Source organism: Lipotes vexillifer, unplaced genomic scaffold (assembly GCF_000442215.2).
Source record: "Lipotes vexillifer unplaced genomic scaffold, Lipotes_vexillifer_v1.1 scaffold995, whole genome shotgun sequence".
Classification (NCBI taxonomy): Eukaryota; Metazoa; Chordata; class Mammalia; order Artiodactyla; family Lipotidae; genus Lipotes; species Lipotes vexillifer.
In genome coordinates, this window is record NW_006785389.1 from 2,605,626 (window position 1) to 2,617,173 (window position 11,548).

General features: G+C 54.3%; 1 protein-coding gene across 1 annotated transcript; it reads left to right on the forward strand.

Annotated features, from left to right (window-relative positions):
* The first annotated feature begins 556 nt into the window (after nt 1-556).
* Nucleotides 557-5,049, forward strand: LOC103080406 (WW domain-binding protein 4-like). Its single transcript, XM_082931101.1, is given in 5 exon segments — nt 557-1,279; nt 1,640-1,698; nt 1,700-1,829; nt 3,335-3,553; nt 5,023-5,049. Coding segments are annotated over 5 exon segments (1,158 nt in total).
* The last annotated feature ends 6,499 nt before the right edge of the window (nt 5,050-11,548 follow it).

The following is an 11,548-nucleotide window of genomic DNA, read 5'->3' on the forward strand; positions in this document are numbered from 1 at the left end:
ACTGCTTTGGATCAGAGTCCAGATACTGTGAAGTTAGGTGCTAACGAGTAAAAGGTTGATAGGTTGTAAATGCTTTCTGTCTAGTAGAGAAGAGTACCCCAAGTTTTTTGTCACCCAGTAAGACACTAAGCAGGACACTAAGATGCCTGCCCCCTGCCCCATGGGGCACTACCGATCCGACTTGGAGCTTTTATTTCACTGTTCGTTCTTTCACCCTTTCTGTTGTTCCTTCTCTCTCATCTTCCCGGAACCACCTATGTCATCCTGCTAGTTCCCACCGGAGGTAAATAGATATTTGACGTGTGCTCACCGAGTTTGTTTTTAGCTGTTTCGAAAATTATATTTTGACAGTCTAAAGGGAACCGTTTCTCCGGAATGGGGGACAGACAGGGAGAAAGAGAAAACAGTGAGACAGACCCAGGAAAGGAAAGGAGGTAGCGAGGATGGTGGGAAAGAAAGAGACCAGGTCCAGGCGCGGAGGCTCCGGTGGGCCTCGCAGTGAGCTGGGCCCTGACTCATCCCGCGTGGGGAAAGCGAGCCTCAGCGGGGCCTGAGGATGACCCTCGGGGCGGCTGGTCCAGTCACGGCAGACTACTGGAGGTCACAACCAGAGAAATTCTCTGATTACTGCAGGTGCTGGATTGCGGACAATAGGTCTAGTGTTGAAGTTCATGAAAGAGGAAAGAATCATAAGGAAAATGTGGCAAAGAGGATCAGTGAGATTAAACCGAAAAGGCTGGATAGGGCAAAGGAAGAAGAGAAGGCATCAAAGGAGTTTGCTGCAATGGAGGCAGCTGCCCTGAAAGCATACCAAGAGGATTTGGAAAGCCCTGGCTTAGAGTCAGAAACCTCAGAGCCAAGCACATCACCAGTAACCAGCACTATCCCATCCGCCTCTGCATCAAATCAGCAAAAGAAAAAAAAAAAAAAAGACCCTTCAAAGGGCAGATTGGTAGAAGGCATAACCTCTGAGGGTTACCATTACCATTATGATCTTATCACGGGAGAATCTCGGTGGGAGAAACCTGAAGGATTTCAAGGAAATTTTAAAAAGACGGCAGTGAAGACTGTTTGGGTAGAAGGTTTAAGTGAAGATGGTTATACCTATTATTATAATTCAGAAACAGGGGAATCCGGATGGGGAAAACCTGATGATTTCATTCCACACTCTGGCGATTTGCTTTCTAGGAAAGTCAATGAAAAGTCACTTGGTACCCAGGAAGAGTCCAAATCATCAAGTTCACGTTGTGATTCTGATGTGGAACACCAAGCAGAAAAAGCGGGGGGGACAACGGGACTTCCCTGGTGGTGCGGTGGCTAAGAGCCCGCCTGCCAATGCAGGGGACACGGGTTCGAGTCCTGGTCCAGGAAGATCCCACATGCCGCGTAGCAACCAAGCCCGTGCGCCACAACTACCGAGCCTGCACTCTAGAGCCCGCGAACCACAACTCCTGAGCCCGCGTGCCACAACTACTGAAACCCGCGCGCCTAGAGCCCGTGCTCCGCAACAAGGGAAGCCACCGCAATGAGAAGCCCGCGCACAGCAATGAAGAGCAGACCCCGCTCGCCGCAACTAGAGAAAGCCGTACGCAGCAACGAAGGCCCAACGCAGCCAAAAATAAATAAATAAAAGAAAAAGGGGGGTGGGGAAGGAGAGGTCTCTACAGAAATGCAAAAGCCAAAAGTAAAGTTTAAAGAAAAAAAATAGTGATAAAGGAACTGAATCGGAAACACAGAAAGAAAAAAATGCCCAAGGTTATTCATCAGGTCCAAATGAAGAAAAATCCAAAGCTCATAAAAAATCAGACCCATATGGAAGGACTTCCCTGGTAGTACAGTGGTTAAGACTCCGTGCTCCCAATGCAGGGAGTCCAGGTTCTATCCCAGGGAACTAGATCCCCTATGCCAAAACTAAGACCTGCCGTAGCCAAAATAAAAGTAGTAATAATAAAGAAAGCTCCTCTGTGTTTGTTTTACATTACTTAATGCTAAAATTTTAGACTTATTCTGAATGTATTTTATGTGAATTTAAAATAACTCTTTTTTCGTGTGAAATTGATTTTTGTTCCTAAAATGGAAGCCTACCACATTGCATTGTAATACAGTGTATTATGTTCAGTGTCTAAAAATTGCTAATTACATCATAATATAAGATGCTATGTATCTGTTATTTAAAACATGGAAGAGTAAGGCCTTTATTCAATTCTTACTCGTATGAATATACTTGTACTGCAGTGAGAATGCATTACTTTTAAAAAAAGTAATGTTTGGTCTCACCAGGTCTTAGTTGCGGCAGGCAGGCTCCTTAGTTGTGGCATGCGAGCTCTTAGTTGCAGCATGCATGTGGGGTCTAGTTCCCTGACCAGGAATCGAACACAGGCCCCCTGCATTGGGAGCATGGAGTCTTATCCACTGCGCCACCAGGGAAGTCCCGAAAATGCATTACTTTTGCACACTGATATTATTCAAGAAATAAGAATTAGACCACGTAAGAGAAGATTCACAACCTGTGACAATTCAGTTCTGAGGATCCTGTCAGAAGGCTGATGTAGAAAGTGTATGCATATTGGCTTACCTTACTCAATTTAAGGTCAAGGGCCAAGAACCGGGACTGCAGCTCAGGTCATGCTTAATATGAAATGAAAACTGGACCAAAGATGTATCTGCCTGGTTCAATGTAAAGCGGCAACCATTGCTTAAGCATTTTCACCTTGAGCCAGGCACTATGGTAGGAACTGGAGATGTAAAGGTGAACAAGACATATCTCTGTTCTTCATGGCTTCTCATTCTGACGGAGTCCTTTCTTCCCGAGTCGTGCGCTCTGTGTAGAGGCCTTACATATACTGGAAAATATTTTTTAGGGTTTATTTAAAACTACGTAGATGAAGTATTGAACAAAAATAGTAAGTTCTCTGACTTCAGTAAAATGTTTTGGTGTTCCTTTAGAGAAATTGGAAAGTTCCCATTTCCTGGTTAAGTTTCTCAAAAAGTGGAATTTTCTTACTTAATCCATTTGAAGTGGGTACCTTCCCTTTATTATTCCAAATTCTTAAAATTATACATTTTTGTAAACTGTACAGTAGTTAACATTTGGTAGTAAATATTTGTCTTTTTAAGGCTACTAGTGTACATGTAAGAAAATTATAGGTTATTAAAAACTTTATGAAAGAAGAAAAAAAAGAAAGAAAAGAAAGAGACCGAAAGTAGATGGCAGGAAAGACAGGAGAGAGAAATCAATAGGCGAGAAATCCGGCCTTGGGCAGAGGCGGCCTTGGGCGCTCCCGCCTGGACTCTGTGCTCGGCGGCCTCGTCGTTGAACTACGTTTCCCGGTAGGCCCTGGGCGACTGGACGCAGCACCTAACGCGCCGTCGGGGGCGGGGCCCCACGCTGCCTCCTCCAATCCCGGCCGTCGCCCGGCAACCTCTGCCTCCGCCGACAAGATGGAGGCTGGCTTCGGCCGCCGCCGGGAAGCGGCACCTGAAGCCGGAGATGGGGAGGGGCCGCAGCTCAGTCGGCCCACTTGAGGAAGCCGGCCCACGTCGCGGTCCGGAGGTGAGAGCGGTCGGGCGCGCGGGAGCCCGGGCTCCGGGGGGAAGGGGCCGAGGCGCCTATACCCTTGGTTCCCGTGGGGGGAAGGGAACGGACGCGCGCGAGGGGGCCAATCGGGGCCTCCGGCGGCCCCGCGGCCTTCTGGGAAATGTAGTCTCGAGCCTTCCCCGTGGGCGGGCTTGGGGGACTTCCTAGAGCGGGAGGGTAAAAATGAATAAATTTAATTTAAAATTGTGGGTGAGGGACTTACCTGGTGGTGCAGTGGTTGGGAATCGAGCCCTGGTCGGGGAAGATCCCACATGCCGCGGAGCAGCTAAGCCCGTGTGCCACAACTACTGAGCCCGCGTGCCACAACTACTGAAGCCCGTGCGCCTAGAGCCCATGCTCCTCAACAAAGAGAAGCCACCGCAGTGAGAAGCCCGCGCACCTCAACGAAGAGTAGCCCCCACTGGCTGCAACTAGAGAAAGCCCGTGCACGGTTACGAAGACCGAACGCTACCAAAAATAAATAAATTTATTAAAAAAAAAATTGTGGGTGAGCAGGCGAAGGCAGGCATGTGGAGACGGAGGGATGGGCGCGTGAGTGGTTCGGAATTTGGGGCCTCCTTCCAGGCAGGAAACCTTCCCCATGCATGCCCACCTCCCCTTTAAGCCAGGTGCAGCCCATGGGTCCCTGAAGGTACTCTTCCTCGGTGCCATAGACACTCCCAAAACACAAAGACCTGTCAGGTACTGTCCTTGTTTTTCACACGCATTCCTTCAAAAAAAAACTTGTACTGTTTTGATCAGGTGCTACTTTCACATGGTTTGAAATGCAAAAGGGACAAAGCGAGAAGCCTGCCTCCATCACTACACTTCATTAAATAATGCAGCCAGCAAGTGACTGCTGGATGCCTCCAAAGTGCCAGGCTCTCTTCCTGGGCCTGGAGACCCAACAGAGTGCTCAGTAGGTACAGCTCCTGCCCACAGGCAACGTGTGATGGATGCATAATAAAATATAGGTGGGGAGGGCCTCTCTGATTAGGTTACATTTGAGCAGAGACCTGCAGAAGAGGGAATAAGCCATGCAGATTACAGGGAAGGGCCCCCAGTGGGGGCCACAGTAGCTAAGGCCCCTGGGTCGGGAGTGCCCTTAGTCTGCCCTGAGGTTGTGGTCAGGAGTACGCAAAGGACAAAGGAGGCCCTTGACAAAGCTGGTGATGATTGTGTCTTTGACTCAGAGAGGTGGGAGGCCTGGGAGGGCTCTGAGCAGAGGAGCCACTGTTTTGTTTGTTTGCTTTTTTTTCTTTGCCGTGCCGTGCGGCTTGCTGGGATCTTAGTTCCCTGACCAGGGATTGAACCTGTGCCCCCTGCAGTGGAAGCCCGGAGTCCTAACCGCTGGACCGCCAGGGAATTCCCCTCATTGTGGTTCTGGTTCTTAAAGAATCATTCCGACTGCTGTGTGGAGAACCACCTTCCTCCTCTACCCCCAGGTACTCCACGGTGGTGGCAAGAATTAAGGAGGTTACCTTCTGTGTTAGTTTCCTGTGATTGCTTTAGCATATTACTACAGACTTTAGTGGTTTATTTATTTTTAAATTAATTAATTAATTAGTTTATTTTTGGCTGCGTTGGGTCTGCGTTGCTGCGTGCGGGCTTTCTCTTGTTGTGGCAAGCGGGGGCTGCCCTTTGTTTCGGTGTGCGGACTTCTCATTGTGGTGGCTTCTCTTGTTGCATAGCACGGGCTCTAGGCGCGCGGGCTCTAGAGCTCAGGCTCAGTAGTTGTGGCGCATGGGCTTAGTTGCTCCGCAGCATGTGGGATCTTCCCGGAACAGGGCTCGAACCAGTGTCCCCTGCGTTGGCAGGCGGATTCTCAACCACTGCGCCACCAGGGAAGTCCCGACTTAGTGGTTTAAAACAACACAAATTTATTATCTTAGAGTCTTGGAGGTCCGAAATCTGAAATGGGGCTCCTGGGCTAAAATCAAGGTATTGGCAGGGCTGGTTCCTTCTGGAAGCTCTAGGCTTCAGTGGTCACATTGCCTTCTGACTGAGTGAAATCTTCTGTGTCCTCTTACAAGGATCCCTCTGATTACATTTAGGGCCCACTGGGATAATCCAGGATAGTCTCTGCCTCTCAAGGTTATTAACTTAATCACACCTGCAGTGTCCCTTTTGCCCTGAAAGGTAAACTTACTCATAGGTTCCTGGGATTGGGATGTGGATGTGGGTGTGGTTAGGAGCCATTATTCAGTCTCCCACACTGATGTTCCGTGTCTCTGAATAGCATGGAGATGCTTCTGCTCATCAGTGTCCGAGAGATGGGTCAGGATTTCTAGACTCTCTTTGCATCTGCTTGTGGTTGCAAGAGGTTTTCTGGGGGAAGAACAAAGTCTCCCCACAGCACTTTGTTTGGTCTCATAAAAGCTAAAACTGAATGAAATGCTCCCTTACACGCAAAGCGTGCTCGGAAGTGTGTACGCAGTGTCTTTAGCGCCAGGGATGGAAGGGACTGGGCCTGCCTCGGAGGCAGTGCTCAGCGGGGCTGGGGGCCTTAGGTCAGAGCATGGGAAGGCCAGGCAGTGGTCCAGACTCTCATGTACTCACACATTAATGCCCATGTGTTCTCCTCTTCAGGCAGAGGTGGGCGTGGCAGGAGAGGCCCAGAGGCCACTGTGGGCACGGCAGTGGGGAGAGAGCTTGTTGAGGTGCATGGCTCGGGGAAGCGGCATGAAGACAACCCCCCACCCGCAGGTGCTGGGGAAGGCGCCCCTTGGGATTGGCCTCCGCCACAGTGCCAAGCGGGACCGGAAGTCCATCACCCTGCATGTGAAGTTGGAGGTGCTTCGGAGGTTTGAGGAGGGTGAGAAGCTGACGCAGATCGCCCGGGCCCTGGGACTGGCCACCTCCACGGTTGCCTCGATCCGCGTGAACAAGGATAAGATCCGGGCCAATTCCCAGGCAGCCACGCCCGTCAGCACCACGCAGCTGACCCGCTGCCGGGGCGTGTTGATGGGCCACATGGAGCGCCTCCTGAGCCTGTGGATTGAGGAGCAGAAGCGGCAGAACCTGCCTGTCAGCACGCTGCTTATCCAGGACAAGGCGCGCCGGCTCTTTGCGCAGCTGCAGCACGAGCAGGGCAGCGGCGCCCAGGCCGAGACGTTCGGGGCCAGCAATGGCTGGTTTGCCCGTTTCAAGGTGCGCCACAATGTGCTGTTGACGGATGAGCCGGCTGTGGCCGACGCCCAGGCTGCTGCACGCTACCCCGTGGTGCTGCGCACCATTCTGGAGGAGGGCTGCTACTCACCACGGCAGGTCTTCAACGTGGACGAGACGGGCCTGTTCTGGAAGCGGCTGCCTGAGCGCATGCTTCTGGCACTGGAGGGGACAGCTGGGCCTGGGCCCAAGGCCTCTAAGGACCACCTGACGCTGCTGCTTGGTGGCAATGCGGCTGGTGACTTCAAGCTGAAGCCGCTGCTGGTGTACCCCTCGGAGAACCCACGTGCCCTCAGGGGCTGCTCCAAGGCCAGCCTGCCTGTGGTCTGGCGCTCCAACCGCAATGATTGGTTGACACCTAGCATCTTCCAGGAGTGGTTTACTGGCTGCTTCTGCCCAGCTGTGGAAAGCTACTGTGCCAGCCATGGCCTCCCACACCGCGCCCTGCTGCTGCTGGACAGCGCACCCTGCCACCCTGTCCACTTGGGTGGCCTCTCAGCCCATGTGCGTGTTGAGTTCCTGCCCAAGAACACGTCAGCCCTGATCCAGCCCATGAACCAGGGTGTCATTGCCGCCTTCAAGGCCCATTATCTGCGCCGCACGCTCAGCCAGCTGGTCCAGGAGACGGCGGGTACAGACCGGCCCTCCGTGCGGGAGTTCTGGCGCAGCTATACTGTCATGACCGCTGTAGACAACATTGCTAAGGCCTGGGCAGAGCTGCAGCCTGCCACCATGAACAGTGCCTGGAGGAAGCTGTGGCCCGAGTGTGTGCCCGCTGGTGCCCCCGAGCCCAACGCCGTCCCCCAGCTCCGTCACAGCATTGTGACACTAGCCAGCCACGCAGGTCTTGCGGATGTGGCTGAGGCCGATGTTGCCCACCTGTTGCAGGCCCATGGGGAGCCCTCGCCCCGCAGCATCCCCCAGGAGGTGGAGGTTGGGGATGTCAGTGACTCTGGGCTGCCCTGTGAGGCGGGGAAAGGCCTGGCCTCCAGAAGACCAGAGTCAGATCTCATGGAGGCCATGGTGGATGTGGAGACTGAGGAAGTAAGTGTGGGTGCACTGCGCCCTGAGCACCTGGCCCAGGCGCTGTCCCACTTTGCTGCTGGCCTGCGAGTCCTCCTAGAGAACGATCCCAACCGGGAACGCAGCCTGCGGGTGTCCCGGGGTGTCCACTGTGCCCTCGCCCACCTCCAAGAGCTGCAGCGGGAAAGGAGGCGACAGGCTCGGGCAGTTGCGGGGCCTCAAGGGGCCCCATGATGGTGGCAACAAAGGAGTTGGCAGAAAGCCTGCAGTCACCCCAGGTGGGGCCCACAGAGGGTGGGCAAGTGGCCAAGGGCACAAACCCTGAAGGACAGACCTCTTTGGCTGTCCTGTGTGATTTAGGGCTTGGGCCTGACCTCAGATGAGCTTTGTCTGATGATGTTTTGTGTCTGGAGGGTAGACACTGCCACTTCTCACCCATGGTTCTCATACCTCATGCACTGCCATCTTTGTACAGTGGCACACAGAGCGTCAGGCTTGGGGAACAAGAGGGTGGTGTTCTCTGATTGGCAGATGAGCTGTGGGACCCAGGAGTGCCCATCCGTGTCAGAGACACACCCTGTAGAACAGCAGTTGCCAAGCACAGCCCACCAGGGTAGCCTTCCTTGTGGTGAGGGGCCAGGGTTGAGACGAGCCTCTCCTATTTGCCAACCCTGACCTGTCCGTGCACCGTTGTTACTCTTCCTGGCCAACTCTAGGTGGGGGTTTCCTGATCTCCTTGCTCACCTTCCGTGCCATCCTCACTCTTTCTGGCTTCCACGGCTTGTGCTGTCTGAGGTTTCTGGTACCTTCCCTGTGCCCAAGCCTATGGGCGTGTGTGGCTTTCCTTGGTTTGGAGATGTTTTCTTCCCTGGGTTTCTGTGCCGTGGTTGTCTTGGCTTCCCTCCAGCCTCTGAGGCTGAGCCTTCTGACACTTTGATGGTCTCCCAGATCTAGAGCTCTTTGGAAAATCTCAGCCATTTTTGAGGGCTCAGTGGCTACCTCAGGGTCAGCTCCCAGCACATTGGCTGCAGCCCAGCCTCTCCCCAAGGTTAGAAACATGGCTCCAATTCCAATGGATTGGCTCCTTGGACGGTCTTGTTATCTCCCATCATTCCAGCTTGTTCTCCTGTCCCCCTAGATTGTAACAGCAAGCACACTGGGGTATCCACTTGACTCTGTAGACATACCATATGGGCCACCCAAACCCAGAGAGTCATCAAGGGAAGGAGTTCTTGTACTCCAGCTAGGTGAGCCACAGGCGGTGAGACAGGGCTGCCTGGCCTCCTGGACTCCTTTTGACACAGGTACCTGCATGTGTCCGTGAACGTGTGCGCGCGACACACACACGCATGCCAAGAGTAAAGTTGGGAGAAAGGATTCCTTCTACCTCTGTCCCAGCTAACACTTGCAGTGCTGGGCCTGCTGTCAATACGTAAAAGGGGCCGGAGGCCAGGGAGTGGTTCCAGGGTCCAGCCTTCCTGGGAGAAAGGTCAGATGAGGCCCCTTGTTTGCTTTCTTGGGGAGAGTGGCAAAAGGGATGGCAAGGAGAAGTGGAAGAGCTTTTCTTAGGAGCCTGGTGGCTGACTGGATTAATAAACTGCACAAATTATGAGCACTTGTAATGTGCTAGGTGTTGGGGAGACCAGGGTGGGAGAGACTGGCTTCAGGAGCTGCCGGTCCAAAGGCTGTTACATTCTGTGTGACGACGGCTATGACGGGCGACTTGTGAGGGACCTAAACCTAGCTGGGGTCAGAGGAGAGGACATGATAGGGAAGGCTTTCTGGGGAGGTGCTGCCCCAGCTTTTGGAAACCGGTCATTTCAAAATGCCAGGCACCACAGAGGGGCCTGTTTTAGGCGGCCCAGCACGGTGTGGCTGGTGAAGCCGAGGACGGGGAGGCAGGAGCAGCCCCGATGGAGGCGGAGTGCAGCACAGCAGCTGAAAGAGGCAGGTGACCAGGTGGGAGGAAATGCCACATCCGCCGGGCGGGAGTAGAGAGGCAGCTGAGGGGCAACCTGGCACAGTCGAGCGGACGGATAGCGAGGGGATCTGAGGTCGCGCGGGCAGGGCGTGGCGGAGACAACGCGCGGACGGGCCCGTCTGGCTCCATAATTCTTTACCTCGGAACCCGGGACACCGCCAGGACCACAGGGAAGGCGCCGCGGAGCGTCGGGAGTCGCACCACTGGCGCCCTCTTGCAGGCCCCTGAAGAACTCCATTTCCCGGCGGCGCCGAGCGCTGGTGCTCGCTGCCTTCTGGGAAATGTAGTGTCTATAGGTCACCCGGGCTGTTACTGTGGAGGGCCAAGGACTACATTTCCCAGAGGGCCTCGCGGACAGGGCCGGGCTTGCGCACGTTCCACTTCCGGGCGCCGGACGTCGCCAAAGAATTGCAGAAGTATACCGTTACCTCCCCCTCACCTCCGTGCGCTGGCCTGTGGTGGGGAGGTGGGTGGTTGCTAGGGAAGGGAGGGGAGGGGCGGGGTGGGCACAAGGCACCGGAAGTAGTCCTTGGGACGGACGGAAGCTCGTGGTCCTGGGGCCCCAGGGTGGTTGGTCTTTGTTCCAGCACGGTGTTGTTTGACGCCGTCCGCGTGGCTTCCTGGGGCGGTGAGTCTGGGCGCGACGCGGTGGAGGCGTCGGAAAAGCCCGGGGTAGGGTGTGCAGCTGGCCAGAGGGCGGCAGGAGAAGGGGGGCGGGGGAACACCAGCTGCTTTCCGAGGACTCCGGCGAGTCCACGGGGAAGGGCGGCGCGTGGGCTGCTGGGACATGGAGTCCGGCGGGGCTGGGCCTGCACCGGAAGTGATTCTGGGCCGAGCTGGGCTCTCGCCACGCCTCGGGGGTCGTGCACGTGCACCCGCGCTAGTTCCTTTCTCGGCGGAATTCCTGGGCTTCTGTCCACCTTTCCACCCAGCTCCCCCTAAACTCACCTCCCCTGGAAAGTCTTCCTGGATTTCTGCAGCTCAGACCACCTCTTTGCTCCTGCTACACCTGCGTGCGTCCCTCTATAAAGTGAGAGTGCGGGCGGGGTGGGGGGACGCTCCCCGCACAGGGGCATTAAATCCAGATCCTTCCCTGGCCGAAGGCTGTGCAAGTTCGCCGAGGCCACACAGCCTTCGCATTTGCTGATTCCGCTGCGCAGACCGTCCTCCACTCTAGCTGTCATCTCAGGGTACTTGTGGGTGAGAGCCGGGGGTTGGGGGCTGTTGGATGGGGCGGCCTGGTTCAGGGAAGCCCTGACCAATGCTTTAAAGACGTGCATTGGCATTGAAAATGATCTGTGTTCTTTTTTCTTAAGTATTTATTATTTTTCTTTTTGGCTGTGTCGGGTCTCAGTTGCGGCACGTGGGATCTTCATTGCGGCGCGTGGGCTTCTCTCTAGTTGCGCGCGGGCTTCTCTCTAGTTGCGGCTCGCATGCTCAGTAGTTGTGGCGCGCAGGCTTAATTGTCCCGCGGCATGTGGGTTCTTAGTTCCCGGACGGGGCGTTGAACCCACACCCCTTGCATTGGAAGGCAGATTCTTAACCACTGGACCATCAGGGAAGAAGTCACAATCTGTGTTCTTTTCTGAAGTTACAGTGGTAGCAAATGGCCGTTGGCAGAAAAATTCAGGTGCTCTGCAGACATTACAAAAGAAAAAGCAGATGTCCTCCTCCAGTTCCTTTCTCCAGAATTGCCAGCTGAGGCGTTGCTGGTTTTCAGGATCCTTTTCTTAACACTTGCAGCAGTAGCTCCTGTTTTTTTTGTTCTGAAATTTTAACATTAGTGGGATCATGTCAGG